Source organism: Corvus brachyrhynchos, unplaced genomic scaffold (genome assembly GCF_000691975.1).
Source record: "Corvus brachyrhynchos isolate BGI_N302 unplaced genomic scaffold, ASM69197v1 scaffold369, whole genome shotgun sequence".
NCBI classification, from domain to species: Eukaryota; Metazoa; Chordata; class Aves; order Passeriformes; family Corvidae; genus Corvus; species Corvus brachyrhynchos.
Window position 1 is genome coordinate 905,946 of NW_008246055.1, and position 19,290 is coordinate 925,235.

Sequence of the window (19,290 nt, forward strand, 5' to 3'; positions counted from 1 at the left end):
GCCGCGCACGGGGCTGTGGGGCCCTCCAAGGCACGGGGGGCCCCTCTCCGTCAGGGCCTGCTCTTTGTGGAATTGCTGTCAGCTTCATTCTCTGGAGTTACTGCTGATTCCTCACGTCGGTGAGCAAACACCAGCCCTGGCATCAGCTCAGGTGGCCGTGGCAATGGGGCCACAGGCTCGCTCACCAGCCTGGGCGTTTGCAGCCACAGCTGAAGGATGTGATGCTGTGTCCCACTGCAGTTGGCACTCACCTAGAAAAGATCACAAGCGTCCACGCCTTGGGGCTGCTGTGGTCAGCAGCCCTGATTTTAAGCAGCTGGAGGGTTGGGTGCATTCATGATCTGTCCTGCTCACATGGATGTGGCCCTGGAGCACAGGAAGGCAGCAGGTCCTTACTGTGCTGGTACCATTGCATGGGCTGGAACCCTCCCCACGTTTGATCTCTACTGGCCAAGGGCTCCAGGAAGGTCACCAAAACTCAGCAGGTGATGATATGGATGTTTGGGGGAAAAGCTCTGGAAATGGGAAAACAAATCTCACTATTTTCCCAAACATCTTAAATTGCTGGTTCATCCCTACTGCATATTCTACAGCCTCTGCATCTGCAGGAGCTGCAGCTGGGTTGGTTGGTGTGGGGGTCAGTGGACCTGCTCTGCCATGTGTGGGAGAGGAATCCACCTGTACTCTCTTTCCCTGTTGGAACCTTGATGAAGAAGATGGTTACTATCATCTTTGTGCCATTTTGTGTTAATTTCCATGGAATAAATTGGACTCAGGGAAATAACTGTTAACACTGACACCTGAAATTTCCATTGTTCACCCAAGTCTCAGGATGCTGAACACTGCAGACTTCTGGGTTTGCCCCATTGCACAAACCTCTGAAGAAACACGGAGGGGAAATTATGGGGCTTTAAGGCTGTTAAATGTCACTGGTGTGTTTCTATGTTTCCTAACACAATTCTTCTTTCTTCCCACATCCTCCCCCCAGATTTAAAGGACCTGAGCTGGAAATCTCTTGTTCAAGCCATACCCTTCAGATTTGTGTGGGATTGATGTTTTGTTTGGCAAACCTGAACTCCATGAAGAAGGGTGCCTGCCTCTGCCAGTGCCTCTGCCAGTGAGCACCCAGGTCAGAGGCTGCACATTCCTGTCCTGCACAGCCTGTGGTAGCTTCCTCCTGTGCCCTGTTTGTGGCTGAGAGGAGGACAGGCTCTCTCTCTAGACTTGAACTGTAACAAAAATCCCAGCTTTCACCATGGGAGATACCTGGCACATTGGATTCATGGTACTTGTGTACCTCTGCTTTCCCAAGGGTGCTGCTCAAAATCTTATAAAACCTGCCAGGGACCAGGAAACCGAGCACACCCTCCTGATCAACGAAGTCAATGCTGACAGCCCAGGAGTGGACACTGCTGAGTTTGTGGAGCTCTATCACACCAGTGGGCAAACAGCCCGCCTGGATGGCTACTACCTGGTCTTGTACAACGGCAACGGGAACCGAGCGTACAAGGTGCTGAACCTCCAGGGCAAAGTCACCAACAGCCAAGGGCTCTTTCTCATTGGCTCCTCTTCCCTGAACCCTGCCCTGGTGATCCCTAGGAACACCATCCAGAACGGCCCTGATGCCATTGCTCTCTACTACGGAAAAGGGAACTACAAAGAGGGCATGAGCGTCACGAGCTATGGACTGGTAGATGCCCTGGTCCATAAGACTAAGAAGACAGACAGAGCAGACACTCTGGTCAGGGTGCTGACCCCTGGCAGAGAGGCTTTCCTGGAGGACCCCACCTTCAGGGCTGTGGATGAGTCAATAGAGAGGTGCCGTGGGGCAGATTCTCAGTGGATCTTCCAAGTGGCGGTGCCCACGCCAGGCAGGGAGAACCACTGCATCCTGACTCCTGAGCTGAACTCATCTGCTGTCCTGATCAGTGAGGTCCTTCCTGCTGCTCCTTCTGGCGAGTTTGAGTTCATAGAGCTCCAGGGTCCCCACTCCACCGTGCTGAGGGACATTGTCCTGGTACTGATTGATGGTCAGACCAAAGACATGTATTTCACTATGGATGTCTGTGGCCAAACCTCCCCAGACGGGCTCCTCCTGATCGGCCCAGCACAGAGCAGAGCCCCAGGTAAGGACCGTGTGTGGGTGACGAGCTCAGGGCTGGAGGAGCGATCAGCCAGGCTCGGGGCTGGGGGATGCTGTTGAGTTTATTGTTGCTTGGCGTTCTGAGAGAGCCGTGAAAATGTGACTCGGAACTCAGTGAAAAATAAAAAAGCAAATTATTGAAATTATTGAAAAAGTAATTATATAAAGCAAAGTGAATATCAGAAATTATTAGGAGAAGAGGAAAGAGCAGAGGACATCTTTTATGCCTCTGTACAAATTCATGGTTTGCTTGGATGTTTAACTGTGCCTTGTGTGGTTCAATACATCAGTCTCAAAAGGATGTATTGGAGGCATTCAGTCAGGTCAGCTAGGATGGGAAGTGCTGTGGAAATGCTTCCCCAGAAGAAATAACTTAGAAAAGGGAAAGCTGAGGAGTGCCCTGGCAGAGGTTTCAGAGATGTGAGCAGCCCTAAGGAAGAGAACAGGGCTTGATTGCTTACCCTTCCTCCTGGTGCAAGAGCTAAGGGGCAGCAAAAGGAGGCACTTTCAGGGCAAACAAGAGGAGGTGGTGTGGCAGTGGTAGACCTGCAGAGCCCCAGGTTAGGGACCTGATGGAGGTCCCAAGCCCATGTTTTCTTTGCTTCTTGGGAAGACACAGTTCTGCTCCCAGCCCTGCAGCCACCCTGCCACCACCCCTGGTTGTGTTACATCTCCTGGAAGTGTCCCCCTTCTCTGTGTGGAACATGGTGGTCACCCACAGCAAATATACACACTCTCCTAGAAAAACCACAAGGGCTTTGCTTCCATGGCACCAGCTGCAAGCACAGGTCACCCGTGTGCCAGCTGTGTGTAGCTGCCCTCTGAACTTCCTCCCAGTGCTCTCAATTTCTTCCAGGCCACCAGAGAAGGAAGAAATATTTCATTATTTTGGGCACCTCAAAAGAAGGTGCTGAGGATGCTGACTCTGCAGATGTCTTGTGTAACTCACTGACTCATGATTTCTGGGAGTACAGTCATCCTGTACAAAGCTGGTTCCCATTAAAGTACTTCGACAACTAAAACTTTTTTAAACAGTTGAACTCCTTACAATTCAAACGGCACCAAATATTATTCCACCACATGTAAAAGAGCTGATTGTCCACTTCGACTCTGTTTTTTCCCCAGGAAAGGCACTGTAATTTTCCCTCTCAGTTGAGCTGTGAGCAGTAAACAACCAAGGGGGTCAAGGAAAGCAATGTGAAAACACAACCAGTTTTCAGACTAACAAGGAAATTTGTAAGGATTGTGTTTAACTCTCCTCAAGACTCATACTAGTCAAGGAGGTGACTGCGGATAGGCTTTGACTTTTTTTCTGATGAGGCTTTGTTAAGATGTCTCAAGCAGTTTGGGGAAGGTTTTTCTTCATTCCACCCAATGACACTGTGTGATTGTATTTTAATGATTTTAAAAGGCATTTTTATAGTGACTCCATGCTGAGCACTCTGTGAGAAGGTGATTTAATTTGATCACTTCAGATTTGGGACAGAAACTCGTAAAAAGGCCCCAGCTTCTAGTCCTGTCTTTGAACAGCTTGTCTGCCTCGTACTGAGAGAACTTAAAGCTGTGAGAGCACTGGAGTAAAAGTCCTCCCTTGACAGATGCCAGTGTGGAAACTTTCGACTGAATCCCTGAACGGTTTGGGTTGGGAGGGACCTTAAAGCTCATCTTGTCCCATCCCTCTGCTATAGGAACACCTTCCAACCTGGCCTTGGACACTTCCAGGGATGGGGCAGCCACAGCTTCCCTAGGCAGGGGTACATCAGGACTGAGGCACAGGGCTGTCCCTTGGTATGCAAGTGTCTGTAGGCACTTCTCAAAGAGTAACCACTTCTCCTTACCCTTCTGCCTTTCCTGCAATTCCTTCTTTAATGTTTGTTCCCTGGAGCCATTTATAGAGCCAGAAGTACTGAAATACCAGAAGCCTGTTTCTGAATGCCCTCAGCAGTTCCTCCTGGAGAAACAGATTGTGAAGGGAACAGTAAATAGAAGGAAAGAAATTAGGAAGCTCGTAAAATTGCAAAACTCCACCAAACCTCCGCCTTAATTCTGTGTGCTGGTGTCCTGGGCCTTGGCTGTATGTGTGTGTAGTTTGTGTTTTTACAAACCACGGACTGTTAAATGCTAGAGTAAAATGTAAATTCTTAAATACTGTTGTGTACTAACTGCTACCTGAAAGGTTAGTCGAGTGTGCAGATCTCTTTTAGAATTAAAAATTAATGTTACTGTAGACAAGGCCCCATCAGTGCTGGCTTCCTAGGATGCCTGTTCACACGTGGATCAGCGCTCTGCTCACAGAACCAGAACATCAGGATGAACTCTGCTCAGATTTCCCCCTCCAGCCTCCTCCACATCGTGGAACTGGCCATGAATGGGGAAATTCAGGCTGAGTGAACATGAGAAGTGTTTGTGAGCAGAAAGATGGGGCAGCAGATGCCAAATTTGTACTAACCAGACAATCCCAGCCACCTTCTGAGTCCTTGTGTGCTGCTCTCCAGATGATGAGTATTGAGATGTTGGTGAGTATTGCCCAGATGTTGCTTACATGCCCTCGTTGTTCCTTCCCTCGGTGTGCAGTGGACCTTCCGTTCCCAGAGAACACCACCCGTCCTGTCCTCAGAGCTGGCTCAAATGCCATTGCCCTCTACAGAGGCCACAGCAGCAGTTTTGTCCCAGGGAAAACGCTGCTGGAGACCGGCCTGCTGGATGCCTTTGTGTACACGAGCAGTGAGGAACCGGACCCGGAGCTGCTGCAGACCCTGACCCCTGGCAGACCTGCCTTCCTGGGAAAGCGGTGAGAGGCTTGCTGGGCAGGGCTGGGAGGACAGTTGGACACTAGAGTTGCTCCTGCCGGGTGGGCTCACTGCATCCTTGTGCCCCAAACCCTGATAGGACTGGGAGAACAAGTGCCACCTCCAGATCAGGGTCTCCTCGTGGCAATATTGAGTCCCAGCCTCACCTAAGGCTGTAGATATTCCCCTCTCCACATGGGTCCTGGTGCAGCTGCAGAAAGAAGCACTTGAGGAGGAATTTCCTGATCAGATGATTGCTGGTTGTAACATTAATATTTTATTGTTTATGAAAGTGTAATGGCCAATTTAATAAATTCTCCAGTACTGCTTTCAATTAGAAAAGGTTTTTCTTAGCATCAGGATGAAAAATGAGGGTGATAAAGGGACTTTAGCATTGCTTGCCTGACCCAAGAGGAAATCCCTGTTTCATCCAGACCAAGGACTGGAAGCAGGATTACTGTTCATTCTGGGTTCACTCACTTTCTTTTTTAGTTTTAGGTTCGTTTTTGTCTTTGTGGGTTAGGGGAAATGTTAGAATCCTCAGACTTTTGTGAGATGTGAGAACAGTTCCCTTCTCATTTTAGGCATGTTCTAGTAATGGGAGGAAGAGGACACAGTGGGCAGAGGGCAGTGGAGCGGTGAAGGAGCAGAGGCAGCGAGGGGCCAAGTGCCTGAAGATGGCGTGAGGAGTGTTAGAGACAGGCAGTAAGCAAAAAACCATCTGGGCACACTCTTGCCTGTCGTTTGCATGGCCAAGCATCAGACCTGACCTCTGGGTGTAACTGTCCATACCAAGGTCCTGGCTCAGTGGCTGGAGGAGATTCACCCTTTCTGGATGGGCCTGTGAAAACACGATTTGAGACTAAAGTGTGATCAACCACATCAGGAGAGGGTGTAGCCCACAGCCACATCAGGGTCACCACTCATTCACAGCACATTCCTATTCCTTCCTTTCTCCCACTTGCTCCCACATCTGAGACTTGATTGGCCCTGGTCCCAGGGGAGGTGGTTTCCTTCCCCAGGGAGCTCTGAGCAGCTCTGCTCTGTGCAGCTCCTCACCGTGGGACTTCACAGAATCACAGAAGAGTTGGGGTTGGGTGGGACTTTTAAAGGTCACCTAGTCCAGCCTCTGACCATCATCTTTGCCTTTGAGTTGAGGGCTCTTGCTCAAGCATTTCATTCGCAGGTGCTGCCTTTTCAGCTTTTCCAGCAGCACGCACTGCTCTTCCCCGTAGTGCCAGGCTGAGCACAAGTGTGTCTGCACCACCTTACCTGTCTTCAGACCAGTAAAAATGCAGCCCGTGCTAGAAGAGAAAGGGTTGTATGAAGCTCATGCTCTCTCTCTCAGGTTTTTATTGAACTGTTGGGGTTTTTTCTGTGAGACAAGGAGGTACTGGTGAGGATGGGATGTATCTCCAAACCCTGTGAAAGGAGAAGACTTCAAACACAGTTTCACTCTCTGGTGGAGGCATGTGTGACTGGTGGGTGAAGAGCACTCATGTCTCCAGCTGGCAGGTCATGTTTTCTGTCATCTACCTGTTTGTCTCTTGCAGACATCAGCCAGGAAATGTGTCTATGAGCCAGTGCAGCTGCTGCTCTGTGACCCGGGACTCCACATCCTTCATCTTCAGCAGGCCCACCCCTGGCACGTTCAATGACTGCCCCAACAAACACTTCAGCCAGGCTCTCTCCTTCTGCCTCCATGTAGCAGGTGGGCATTGGTTGCTATTGCAGGACCTCCTGAGGGCCAGAGCATGTGCACAAAGCCAGGGTGACCACCCAGAGTCCTGCTGGGTTGTGTGAACTAACCCCAAAGGAAGCAAAACCAGGACACCTGACAGTTGCCTGCAAAAATTTCATGGCAGCCCATGCCAAGCTGAGCTTCCTCAGTCTCCCCTCCCACCTCCAACTGACTGGGTGAAGAGAAGCTTTTGGGGTCCTCTGGATGATAAGCAGGAGTGGAGCTGCACCCATCCCAGATGAGCTGTATCCCTTGACCAAGGTGGCACTGGCCAGGTAACAGTGGGCTCTTTGTTTCCTAGATTGCCAGGAGTGGCTCCTGAAGCAGGAAGAGATTCTCCTGACTCTAGTCCAGGCCCTCGATGCATCCAGCAGTGTTGGAGTCTCTGCTGCCTACTTCAGAGGTGAGCTGGGCAGGAGCAGAGCAGTCTAGGGACCTCCAGTGGATAATGCCCACCTGGTCCTGATCTTCAGCCCAGTGTTCCCTCTCACATTGTGTCCTCCTAGCTTGGATCCAGCTAATTTGATCTTGGTGCTGATGACAGAGATGTCCAGGGTTGGGCAGAGCATGGTGCTGTTCCTCCACATTCTGCAGAGCATCTCATCCCCAGCTCCCTCAGCACACAGACCACCAGCTGCTCTGGCCTGGGGCATTGGCAGCCACAGAGGTGGCAGTAGGACTGACATCTCCACTGGGAATTTGTTGTCTGCTTGTCTTTCTGATCCATATGATCCTGCCCATGGCACGAGGATTGGAACTATATGGTCTTTAAGGTCCTTTCCAACCCAAACCATTCCATGGTTCTGTGATTCTAAGTCATCTTCGTGGCCTCCTCTAGACTTGCTCCAGCAGATCCATGTCCTTCCTGTGCTGATGATCCCAGAGCTGGACACAGGCTTGGTCCCAGGGTGCCCCTTGGCACAGGCAGAACTCCCAGTGCTGTGTTGATGGGATGAGCTGCCCCAAGTCAGTCTGACCATGAGGACAGTTCTGGTAGAGATGAGCTGGTGAGCTCTGGGTCTCTCCCAGGAGAAAGTGGGTCTTTGGTGGCTTGGGGAAACTGAGGCAGTTCTCTGCTTGCCTCTGCAGAGCCAAAAGCAGCCTGCCAGGACCTGGGGCTTGTGTTCACCGCTCTGCTGACTGCCAGGTCAGAGGAGCAGCTGAGCAGCATTCTGCTGGCCTTCAGTACCTTCCTGGAGACACCCAGAGTTGTGAGCTTTGGTGGAAGGAACATCACAACAGGAAGGTCCTGCCTCAGGGATATGAATGTGCCTCCAGGTACTGGTGATCATTTTTGCAGGATGGGGGATACTGTGTGTTTGAGGGTGGACATGTGGATCTGGCTCTCCTAGAAGAGGGAAATATCCTTCCTTCCCTTTCCCCAACCTGGCAAAAATCTCTTCCAATTCCATCACGTCCTGCTACTAGAGCCCATATTGCTCAATGGCTGGACTAACAGCAAGCTCTGTTGTTACAGCTGGTGTTAACCAGTGTGTTGCCTGGACTCCTCTTCTAAGGGCTATAAAGGACATGGATGATAAAAGTGTGAACCAACATCCTCAGTCTTCTGCTAAATTTTGTCTTATTCCAGCAAAATACCATGCAACATTGTGTTGTTTCCTTGGAGCTCAGTGCTTAGGCCCATATTTGGGACATTTTTGCTTTCCAGGGGTCCCATCAGAGATACCCGAAGGGACTCCAGTGCCTTCTGTGCAAGTGGCCAAGCTACTCATCAATGAGGTGAACGCAGACAACCCCGGGGGAAGAGAGGATGCAGAGTACATTGAACTTTTCTACACTGGACAGACACGCTTCAACCTCCAGGGATACTGGCTGGTCCTCTACAATGGGAAAAACAGCCGGGCCTACCGGGTGCTGGATCTGTCTGGACACCACACAGATAATCTGGGTTACTTCTTGGTGGGGAGCAGCAGCATGAGCCCAGCACCCATGATCAGACTGCCCCCCAACACCATTCAGAATGGGGCAGATGCTGTGGCTCTCTACCACAGCAGCACGGCGCTGTACGCAGAGGGCATGGCCGTGACGGCGCGGGGGCTGCTGGATGCCGTGGTGTACTCATCCCGAGTGCCAGAGAAGGCAGAGCAGCTGCTCAGAGTGCTGCTGCCAGGGCAGAGCATCCTCTACGAGAACGACTCTCACAGCACCCAGGATGAGTCTCTGAGCCGCTGCCACAGCCTGATCACAAAACTCCAGAGCAGCTTCCAGGTGGGAAGATGTCCTTTCTCCCTCCAGTCACCAGGAGGGCAAATGTCTGTTCTCCTTCCACAGTGATCATGTTTTAGTGTGTCCTTTATTCAGGAGAACAGTGTTTTCTGGTGTGCCACATCGACCTCCTGCCATCTGCTGATGCTCCCACCAGCCCACCCTCACCTCCCTGCCCTGTTCACATGCCTGTTGGTCGGGTACCAGCTCCCTTTTGGGCAGCATCCTGGACTCTCAGGTTACCCTGAGCCAGGTGTGGAGTCACCTTCTCTTTAGTGCCACCGCCAGTGTGTGTGTAATAGCATATCAGGTCCCTAAAACCCAGCTTGCTGCAGGGCTGATGTGTGAAGGATGTGCCTTGAGCACTGGTATGATTGATTTGTGTTAATTCGTCTGAGCTGCTTCTTTTTATTTCAAAATATCTAGTTTTAGACAGTGGCCTGAAGGAGTATAGTGGAGTGTGCCTGCTTGTCCTACACAAAGCTGGGTAAGGGAGGGCTTTGCTGCTCTGCTGCTGATGCCAGAGAGATGTCCAAAACTAAGGCAATAAAACTGTTCCAGATGTAGAAGAGGAGTGAGATGCATTGGTAGTGGTAATGGGCCCAAGGATGTGATGCCACAGACTGTAGACACAAGTGTGGAAGTGCTTCCAACAGTAGAGAAAGAGAGGTGTTCCTAGTCCTGAGGATGGGACAAAGGTGATGGGGATGTGTGGTGATGGGACCCCACAGTCAGGACAATCCTTGAGCTGATAGTAAGTGAGGAGCAGTTGGTGTGAGACAGAATCACCATGTCCTGTATTGCCCCCAGCAAAATAAAGACATGGAACTGTTGGAACAAGTCCAGATGAGATCTCCACAGACATCCTCTGAGGGATGGAGCCCCTCTCCTATGAAGCCAGGCTGAGAGAGTTGAGGTTGTTCAGCCTGGAGAAGAGAAGGTTCTGGGGAGACCTTAGGGTCCCTTCCAGTGTCTAAAGGGCTCCAAGAAAACTGGAGAGGGACTTTGGGCAAGGTTTTGGAGTGACAGGACAAGGGGGGATGGCCTTAAGATGAAGGAGGGCAGATTTAGGTTGGGTATTAGGAAGAAATTCTTCCTTGTGAGAGTGGTGAGGCCCTGGCACAGGGTGCCCAGAGCAACTGTGGCTGCCCCAGCCCTGGCAGTGTCCAAGGCCAGGTTGGACGGGGCTTGGAGCAACCTGGGATAGTGGAAGGTGTCCTTGCCCACGTGGGACGAGATGGGCTTTAAGATCCCTTCCAACCCAAACCATTTTGTGATTTTGATTATACCCTCTTGTCTCACCAGAGAGCCTCAGGTGTTCAGGTGAACAAGAGGTAATGCTGTGAGCAGCTGTGTCTCCACCTGAATAAAACAGGAGTGTCAGTGGTGGCAACAGCTTTTGTGTCTCCCCACAGGTGACCATGGTGACACCTCTGGGGGAGAACTTCTGCAGCAGCTCCATGGTGCCGGGCGGCCCTGTCATCCGCATCAGTGAGCTGTGCCTGGCCAGCGGCGCTGCCCACATCCGCTTCGTGGAGCTGGAGGGGAAGCCTGGCACCAGCCTCGGAGGTCTCAGCTTGGTCTTCTTCTCAGGGAAGGAGGGGAAGGCACAAGCCAGCATCCCTTTACAGGGCACTGTTGGAGCCACAGGGCTGTTGGTGTTTGTGCTGGATGGAGAACATGGGCACGGTAAGTCTGATGGAATGGACCTGGTATGGGTCTGTCTTCAAACACACGGGCAAGGGCTTGAGCAGCTTTGAGGAAACAGATGGAGGAGGGTGCACAACATGGAGAACAATTCTGCCTTGCCTTTCCTGTCCTTTGTTCCTGCTTTTTCTCTATTTGTTCTGCCTGGGCTGTTCTGTCATACTCCAGCTGAGAAGGTGATAAATCCTCCCCTGTGCCTCTGCCAAGCTCTCCATGCAGGAGAGTGGGAGGACCAAGAGTTCCTCCTGCTGGTACCAAGACAAGGGGATTTCAGGAGAAGCAGGTCCCACTAGGGCTGTGGGTTGTTCCCTCACATCATACTCACTGATGCTCACTGAACCCTGCAGTGGTGCTGCCTCCTCCTGGTCCTCAGCTGGTGCTTTGTCAGCACATTCCTTTATCGTATTCACCTTGGCACATTCTTACTCATGTTCACCTTCATTTCTGTCTGGGCTGCATGAAGAGGACTGCATCTCAGAGGAACCTTGATCTTTTTGGAAACGTGTTCACAGCAAGCAGCTTCCTTGCAGCTTTATTTGGCCTCGGTCACAACCATTACTTTGTTTCTCGTTTCTGTTCTTGGAGTTCTCCTCGTTGCCAGCTTGTCCAGTCAGGCTCAAAGTTCAGCCTAATCTAGATGTTCATCTCATCTATTTCCCTGGCATTTCCAGATGGGACAAACCTGACCTTCAAGAACATCTCTGCTCCTAGTGAGGGCTCCAGCACTATTGCTTTGTACAGCACCAATGGGATTCCTGTTGGCAGGAAGGCAATGCCAGAGAACTTGGTGGATGCCTTGGTTTACACATGTGAGCCTGGCATAGCTGGAGGACACCTGGGCTTCCTTGGGCCAGCTTACACTGTGCCCTGCAAGGGTGACAGGTGAGGTTACTTCTCTAGGAAAGTTCCTGGTGTGAAGAGGGAGCAATAGGTTAATGAAATGCAGGGGCAGGTATTGTGTAGCTTGGAAAACTCTATCCTGGAGGACAAACTCTTAGGTGTGGGAGTCTGCCTGTAATGAGGCAGCAATCTTACTCCTGCAGAAGCCAGTCAGAGCAAATAGGTTTGCTCTGGCCAAGCTCACATATTCTCCAGCTGGAGGGGTAGGCTGGACCCATCTCTAGGATGGCTCTGTGAAAGCTGACTTCAGCTCCAGCCAAGTCTCCATCATCCACAGCAGCGCCAGGAACTGGGGCCCAGGGTGGGATTTGGAGGTTGGAAGAAAGGTGTGTGACATGTTGGTGAATCTTGACTCTTCTGGGGACAGGCCCATGTCCCTGAGCCGCTGTGGCAATGCCAGCACAGGACTGCAGTTTGCCCTCTCAGAGCCCTCTCCCGGAGTGCGGAACAGCTGTCCCCAGCACGCCTTCGCCACGGATCTCCACCTCTGCTTCCTCACACCCAGTGAGTGGAGTGGGGTGTCCCACCAGGCTGGGGTGGGAGGGCTGGGACAGGGGCTGACCTCAGCTTTCCATGGCATGGGAGAGGGGCTGCTGTGAAAGGTGCCAGAGAGAACTGGTACACACACCCATGTGTGGATGTGGTGCTGCCGTCCCAAGGGAACACCTGCACCTACAGCTTCAGCATGGGCTTGTATGGGCTTGGGACAGGGTCCCCAGAGCAGCTGTGGCTGCCCTGTCCCTGGAAGTGTCCAAGGCCAGGTTGGTTGGACAGGGCTTGGATGAACCTGGTCTAGTGGAAGGTGTCCCTGCCCATGCCAGTGGGTGGGATGAGATGAGCTTTAAAGTCCCTTCCAAGCCAAACCATTCTGTGATGATTCTATGATATGAAGGTGGCCACATATTTCATTTGTCTCTGCTCAGGCCGGGCTGAGCCCTGATCAGGATTTCTTTCTGCAGGGTTAGATTTGCAGCAATGGCAGAAACCCTCTGCTCCAGTCTCTCACGGTGGCAGGGACACAGTCAGGGAAACTGCCAGCAAACCCTCCCATCTCAGCTCATCTGTGGCAACAAATTCCTGTGTCTCAGTCCTGACCCAGAGTCAGCAAGGAAATGCACAGGGGTGTCCCCAGCCTCTGCAAAGGCCACACTTGGATTGGCTTGGGGGAGCCAAGATCTGGCAAAATGGAGATTCGTCTTCCATCCTCCTGATAGGGGCAAGAGTGGGCCCCTCGCTCCTCTCCCAGCATGAGAGCCTGCTCTGTACTGGCCCTTGTGGTGTGATGTGGGACATGCCCTTCCCCACAGCCCTAGGAGGCTGCCAAAGGAGCCAAACTGCTGTACAGTGGTAGAAGGCCAGAAGTAAAGACTCACCTGGCAGGAGAAGGCAAAGGAGAGTGGGAGGCAGAGGAGGGTGGGATGAAGCCAAGTCTTTTGGAAGGGGCACACAGCCAGGAGCTTACTAACAGTCCTGAACTGCACCCAGAAAAACCACATCTCCTCTTCCCCTAGACTGTTCCATGTGGACCCTGCACCACAGGAGGATGCTGGAAAGCTTGGGAAGGGTCTTGGTGAACTCTTTGGAGGAGGAGTGCTCCTGCAGTGTCTCCGACCTCTACCTGCAAGGTTGGTACCTGGCTCCTCGTGCCCAGTTCAAGTGCCCTCCTCCCTGTAATGCTCATCCACAGCTGCCTTATCAGGACAGGCCCTGCTCCAGCCCACCCTGCAGGCTGGCACTGGAGTGAGGGGACCTTGAGGAACAGTGGCAGGCACTGGGATTTCAGCAAGGGGAGCAGGAGAGAACCTGACCTGGTCTGTTCGTGAGGCCAAGCTGGAGGGCCCATGAGGAATGACAGTCTCTGCTGATCCTTCTGGTGTCTGCCAGACAAACCTAAACCCACTAAGCAAACAGCCCTGTGCAGTCCAGAGTACTCTGGTTCCTAACTCTTATATTTATTCAAAGTATCCAGACCAAATAGTCACTTCTGGAAGCCTTAGGGACTAGAGCTTTTGAGGGATGGGAAGAAATGTCTCCTGGGTTTTGGCTGGTTTTGTAAGGAAGAGAAGACTTTGCTGCTGTGCTCTGTCTCCCTCACCCAAATGCCCTTTTGACTCGTGGAACAATTTCAGTCAATTCTGACCAGTGGGTAGAGGTATAAAGTGTAGTAAAAAAGTATTCTATTGGGTGGGATAACAACCTCAAGTCCCTTTTGTCACGAAAAGAAAGGTTGAGCATGTGCTCAGGTGACCTGTGATGCAGCATGGCAGCATGATTTCAGAGCAGTGGGGAGAGAAAGGTGAAGAGCATGGGAGCAGGAGGGCACAAAGTCATGGGAGCAATGTGATCCCTGACACCAGAGGGTTTCTGACCACCCAAAATGCACTGTTGTTTCTTGGCAGAGCTTAACCTGACATGTGTGGGCTCACTGGTGAAGGTCTGGGGCCAGGTGTGGGCTCAGCAGCCAGAGCAGGAGCAGTCCATCAAAACGTGGCTCCAGGGATTCCTGGCCAACCCCCATCCCTTCTCCGTGGATGGGAGAGTTCTGAAAACCAGTCCTGAGTGTGTCGCCCCCAAAAATGTGCCATTGGTATCACACAATGGTGGTAAGTAGGAGGGACTCTGCTACCAGCACAGTGAACAGGGCTGGGGCCATGGTCAGACCACGTCTCCACGAGAGGAGATGTGGGCAAGCCACTGGGCTTCAGTGGGGAGCCCCTTGCATTCAGAGCTGCTCACACAGCCAGGAAGCCCCGAGGCCCAATTGCTGGGAGCAGCTACTGGCACCCAGGCTGGAACTGTCCAGAGCTGGGGTGTCACAGGGTGGGCAGCAGGGAAAAAGAGTGGAAGGCTGGGACAGCCCAACCTGTTGTTGCCCAGAGAAGCTGTGGCTGCCCCATCCTGAAAGTGTTCCAGGCCAGGTTGGACAGGGCTTGGAGCAATGTGGGATAGTGGAAGGTGTCCCTGCCCATGGCAGGGGGTTGGACTAGATGGCCTTTAAAGGTTCCTTCCAACTCAACCCAACCCAACATGGCCCAATCCAACCCATTCTGTGACTCTGATTCTGTGACCTCCTAGCAGCCCCCTGTGCTGGGAAAGGTCATGGCTGTAATGCCTCTTCTCTGCCTTTGTTCCCTCAGCTTCCTTCCAGGGCTGGGAAATTGCCCTGTTTGTCATGGGATCTCTCCTGCTCCTGTTATTGTTGGTTGGCCTGGCTTTTTATTTCATCAAAAGGTGAGAAACCATCCTTGAATCTGCTGTGCATCCCCTACCCTGTCCTTCCCCAGGGCCTCCTCTCTACCTGCTGCATGGGGACATTCTCCTTCACTCAGGTGAACACATACACTGCCTTCAGACATTTCAATATGTTGCTCCTCATTTTGCAGCAAAGTCCCTTCCTTTTTGCAAAGCCCCTTTGTTTCTGACAGAGCAGACTGCAGGTTCTGCTGGAGGTTGAGATAACAGCAGTAAATCCTGGATGATGCTGGGCATGTCAGTGTAAGGGCCATCAGTGGTACTGACAACATGCTGTGCTGGGAGAGCAGAAAGCTGAAGGTGTGTGGCACACAACAGATGATGCTGTGGCCACAGGGAAGGGCTCCTCCTTGGAGCAGGAGGGAAATGACAGACACAGGATTCCCTTGGTGGGAAACACCTTCCATGTTATAACATGACACCACTTTAAATAATAACCTGGTGTTCCCTAACGTGGTCAGGAGGCAAACAGCAGCTGAACACTCAGGCTGTACGTCTGTCTGAAATAAATGTTACAGTGGATGGGTTATTTAACCAGCCCAGGTGATTTATTTTTATTAATTTTCACTGTTCTTCTTTCAGCACTGGTTAAGGGGCTGATGTGCAAGAGTTAGAAATGAGGGAATTTCTTAGAATACATTTGGGGAATAGAAAACCAAGTATATATATATAATTATTTTTTAAAAATAATTTTTTAAATAGCCTAAGTCAGATTTAGGGAAGCTCTTTCAGAAACCAAGGTGGTTTTAAGTTAATGTACACGTGCCAGGGAATAGCAGCTGTTCTGCTCCTGTTCTCTCTGAAATGTTGACAGAGACATTAGGAAACTGTGCCTGCTAAGTGCATGTCATCCAGCCTCTTCTTTTCAAAGCTGAGGTGCAGATTAGCTGCCTTGTGCAAAAGAGCAGAGCAACTGATCTTGTGTTTTTCTTCATCTGTTGCTTTTCAGACATCCCCAAAATTACACCAACATAGAAATGAATAACTGCAGGCAGATGGCAGCAGACTTCTAATGATCCCGGACACAGCTGGGTCTGACAGCCCTGAGGCCAGGGATGTGTCTCAGGAGGGCAGAGGGGGTGTCCAGCTCCCCCAGGCACTGGGGCTGCTGCACAGACCTGCCAAATACCAGGTGCACACCTACCTCTACATCTGTGCACGTGTCTACAGCTCTGTGTGTCTGTGTACAAACACACGAACTGGGTTTTACCCTTCTTAATTTTTACCTTGGACTCAAGACCTCAGAACAGGCTGGGGACTCCTCGTAGGCACAGGCAGAAGCCTGCTTGGCTAATACAGAGGAAGGACATGCTCTGCGTCCTCTCAGGATTCACTGCTGGGTGATGAGCCAAGGCCACCCCCATCAGACCTTTCTTCCCAGCAGGCAAGGCCAGTCTCTGGTCCTTCTGGACTACACTGCTCAGTGAGGGTGTAGGGTATGCCCAGCCTCTGCCCTGGAGGGAGGCCTGCTGAAATAGGGAGATTGCACAACCTCCCAGCAGAATCCCCCTGGAAGAGGCAGCCACCTTGCAGTTACAGTGGGAGAGGACACAGACCCCTGATCCTCTTGGAGACCCTATGCAGATCCTTTGTAACCCATTGGCTTTTCCCCTCTCACACCCACCCCTGTACCCCTATAAGATCTAGCTCTCTGCCCCTGTGGGATCAGAGAACTCGTCCCTGGCCTCCCCTTCGTGGGGTGTGGGCTAATAAAGCTGCCCCATGCAGAACTGCTCTCTGAGCCTCCCGTCTCTCTCCTCCTGGTCTGGCCTGGGGTTTGCCTCGCAGAGCAAGAGCTGGAATCACTCCCACTGAATCACTACAGAGCTGGCAGCCTGCTGAGACAGGCACCCCCTGGGAAGGCACCCCGGCGGCCGAGGGATCGCTGCAGACCTCTGGGGGGCTGTTCCTTCGGGGACACTCTCGCTGGAGCTGCCACGGCTTCCTGGGTCTGAGCCACAGACCCCATCCTGGCTGCTTCATGAGGGCACATCAGCCTCCCCTGCGCCCCTCTGGTCCAGGCAAGGGGGTTCTCAGCATCATGCCCTGCTCTGCAAGAGCAGCTCTGCACCACCAGCAGCCTGCTCTAGGGACAGCCCTTTCTGCTGGGGATCACAACCAGGAGGCTGTCCTGCCCAGGAAAATGGGTTAGAGGAGAGCTGAACACCCACTTAATCAGCTCCTGCCCAGAAGCAACTCTTACTGGTATGGTCCTGCCCATATTTTGCCAGACAGTGGGCAGCAGCAGTACCAGACTCCAGATCTGCTGAGTTTGTGGGGTGGAGGGTGGAATCTGCTCAGTAAAAGATTGTTTCCTACACAGTCTGCTCTATCCCTAACGGTGCAGCAGCTGATGCCAGGCTCCAACAACATCCTTCATGTGTGGAGTGCTGGTCTCACCTCATGGGTTTCTGCACCCTGTGGTTCCATGCATGGTGATAGCGACCCAGACAGATCCAGCCTGCGCACTGGTTGGGTGAGGGGGTAGAGAAAAGGCAGATACTGATCCCACACTGGTTCTGCACCATGGTGTAGACAGATTTTTACTGAACAAGGTTCTGTGGAGGGGAGGGCAGGATGGATCATCATGGCATTGACCTTCATGAGAAGGAAGCCTCAGGTTTCCTTGGAGTCCCACCTCCCTGCTGTGTCTGTCTTAGCTGCATCTTCTCCTTGCAGGCAACTGCCTTCTGCTGAGGTCCATGGGCCCAGCCAGCTCCAGTGCCAGCCAGGATGAGCAGCACAGGAGGAGCAAGGCCTCAGCCTCTTGTGCCAGGCAGTCCCTTCCAGTCAGCAGGGCTGGGAACATGAGGCACCAGGGACCTTCTCTGCTGGGTGCTGCATGCAATCCTTGGGCAGCCTCTGAGAGATGGTTCTTCGTCCCAGCTCCATCGTGCCATGAGCGCAGCACTGCTGGAGCACACAGGCCTTGCGGGAGCTCAGATCAGCTCCATCTTAAACTGGCTGAAGTTGGGCATGGCAGGTGAGGGCTCGGCCATGCTGCTGAAGGGGCCACAGGGCTGGGTGGCCGGCACAGCACCGTGGCTCACGGTGGAGCTGAGCTGCTGCAGTGTCATCAGCACCTCCTGCTGCAGCCGCTGCTGGTGCTCCTGCTGGCGTTCCAGGCGGCACTGCCGCTCCAGCACCGCCTGCAGGGCCTGGCTCAGCTTCTGCACCTCCATCTGTACAGCATCCAGCTTCTCGGCAATGGCAGGGCAGCTGGGAGCAGTGGGGGGCACTGGTCCGCCCCAAGCAAGGCTGGGATTTCCTGGACCCGCAGGGTTTGGCAGGGCAGTCTGAGTGCTGGCATCTTTGCCCTGGAATAGTGGGAGGCAGGAGAGAAGGGAATGTGAAACATTATCAGCTGCCCATCCAATGGTGTTTAACAAGAGATTTATTCTGCACTTAGCTACAAGGCTCAGAGAAAAGCTCTCAGAGAAAGCCATCACCCTGTTGCAGACCTCCTAGACCTCACCATGAGCTGCACCTGAGCCCCACCCAGCCCCTGGTGCACCATGTGCTGTTAGCACGTGCTGATCCATCCTGGGTGATTGCTGCTGAATGGCAGCGGGGCTGCCCGTGCTGATGCCAAGCTTGTGTTTGCTCTCTGGAGGGACAGAAACAACATCTCCTGGATTTTGCTTTCCAGCCTTGGGTGGCTGGAAGAACCTCCTGAGCTGGTACTGACACCAAGCCTTAAAAAGAGGTTCGTGAGCTGCCGGTTTAGAGGCCAAGCCAGGCAGCAATTGGCATCTCCATTGCCAGCACCTGGCAGCCCATGGCCCCACCCCCACCCAGAGGGGCTTCCCAGATACATCCACCAAGTGCCAGGGTTAGCATTGCTGGCAAGTGCAGCTAGCAGAGGTTGGAGGGCACTCTGGGAGCCTTTCACCCCCAGAAGCCTGCCCCACCACATGGTGTAGATGCAGCAGGGGGTTGTGCAGGGCTGGCCAGATGGCAGCACCGCAGCAGCTCCTGGCCAGAGCACATGGACTCTCCCATCCTGCCATCCTACCTTCTTCTGCAGGAGGATAGCCCTGTCCACAGTCTTCTTTTTCACCATCAGGGCTGAGTTCTGGGTGAGGGGTGTGCCCAGCTGTCCTCGGCTGGGCAGTGGCTGGGAGGGGGTGGCCAGGCCCCCCAGAGCAGTCCCCGGAGCCAGGGGTGTGCCTGTGGAGCTGTCATCACCTGCAAGAACAGAGAGAGAAACACCTCAAAACGAGGCCCTTGGGGGCGTCTCCAGTGGGGAATGAGGCCCTTTCCCAAGCCCAGCAGTGGCAGGGAGTGGCCATAGTGAACCCCAGCAGGGCCAGGCCTTACCATTCCCAGGGGCCAGCCCCACAGGCAGGGCGTCCCCAAGCTGCCCACCGTCCTTGTAGAGCGAGGCCACACTGACAATCTGGATGCCCTCCTTGGTGTCCTGGCTGCCAGTGGAGCAGGGCGCCCGGCTGCCCGTAGGATCCCCGGTGGGCACTGCAGGGTGCTGGGTGCCCAGCAGCCTCGGGGGCTCAGACCCCTGACCCCGCCGCAGG

The 19,290-nt window shown here is 53.0% G+C and overlaps 1 protein-coding gene across 2 annotated transcripts; it reads left to right on the plus strand.

The window, feature by feature from the left end:
• The first annotated feature begins 993 nt into the window (after positions 1-993).
• On the plus strand, positions 994-15,794 carry LOC103623325. 2 transcript variants are annotated; one of them, XM_017745690.1, is made up of 13 exons: positions 994-2,126; positions 4,718-4,934; positions 6,486-6,643; positions 6,975-7,076; positions 7,763-7,951; positions 8,343-8,902; positions 10,315-10,588; positions 11,278-11,488; positions 11,874-12,010; positions 13,018-13,131; positions 13,906-14,109; positions 14,644-14,737; positions 15,708-15,794. In XM_017745690.1, the coding sequence occupies exons 1-13, from the start codon at positions 1,256-1,258 to the stop codon at positions 15,769-15,771; spliced, it is 3,195 nt and encodes a 1,064-aa protein (XP_017601179.1). In that variant the 5' UTR covers positions 994-1,255; the 3' UTR covers positions 15,772-15,794. The 2 variants fall into 2 exon arrangements, with proteins under 2 accessions (XP_017601179.1, XP_017601180.1); XM_017745691.1 differs by lacking the exon at positions 7,763-7,951.
• Positions 15,795-19,290: the final 3,496 nt, after the last annotated feature.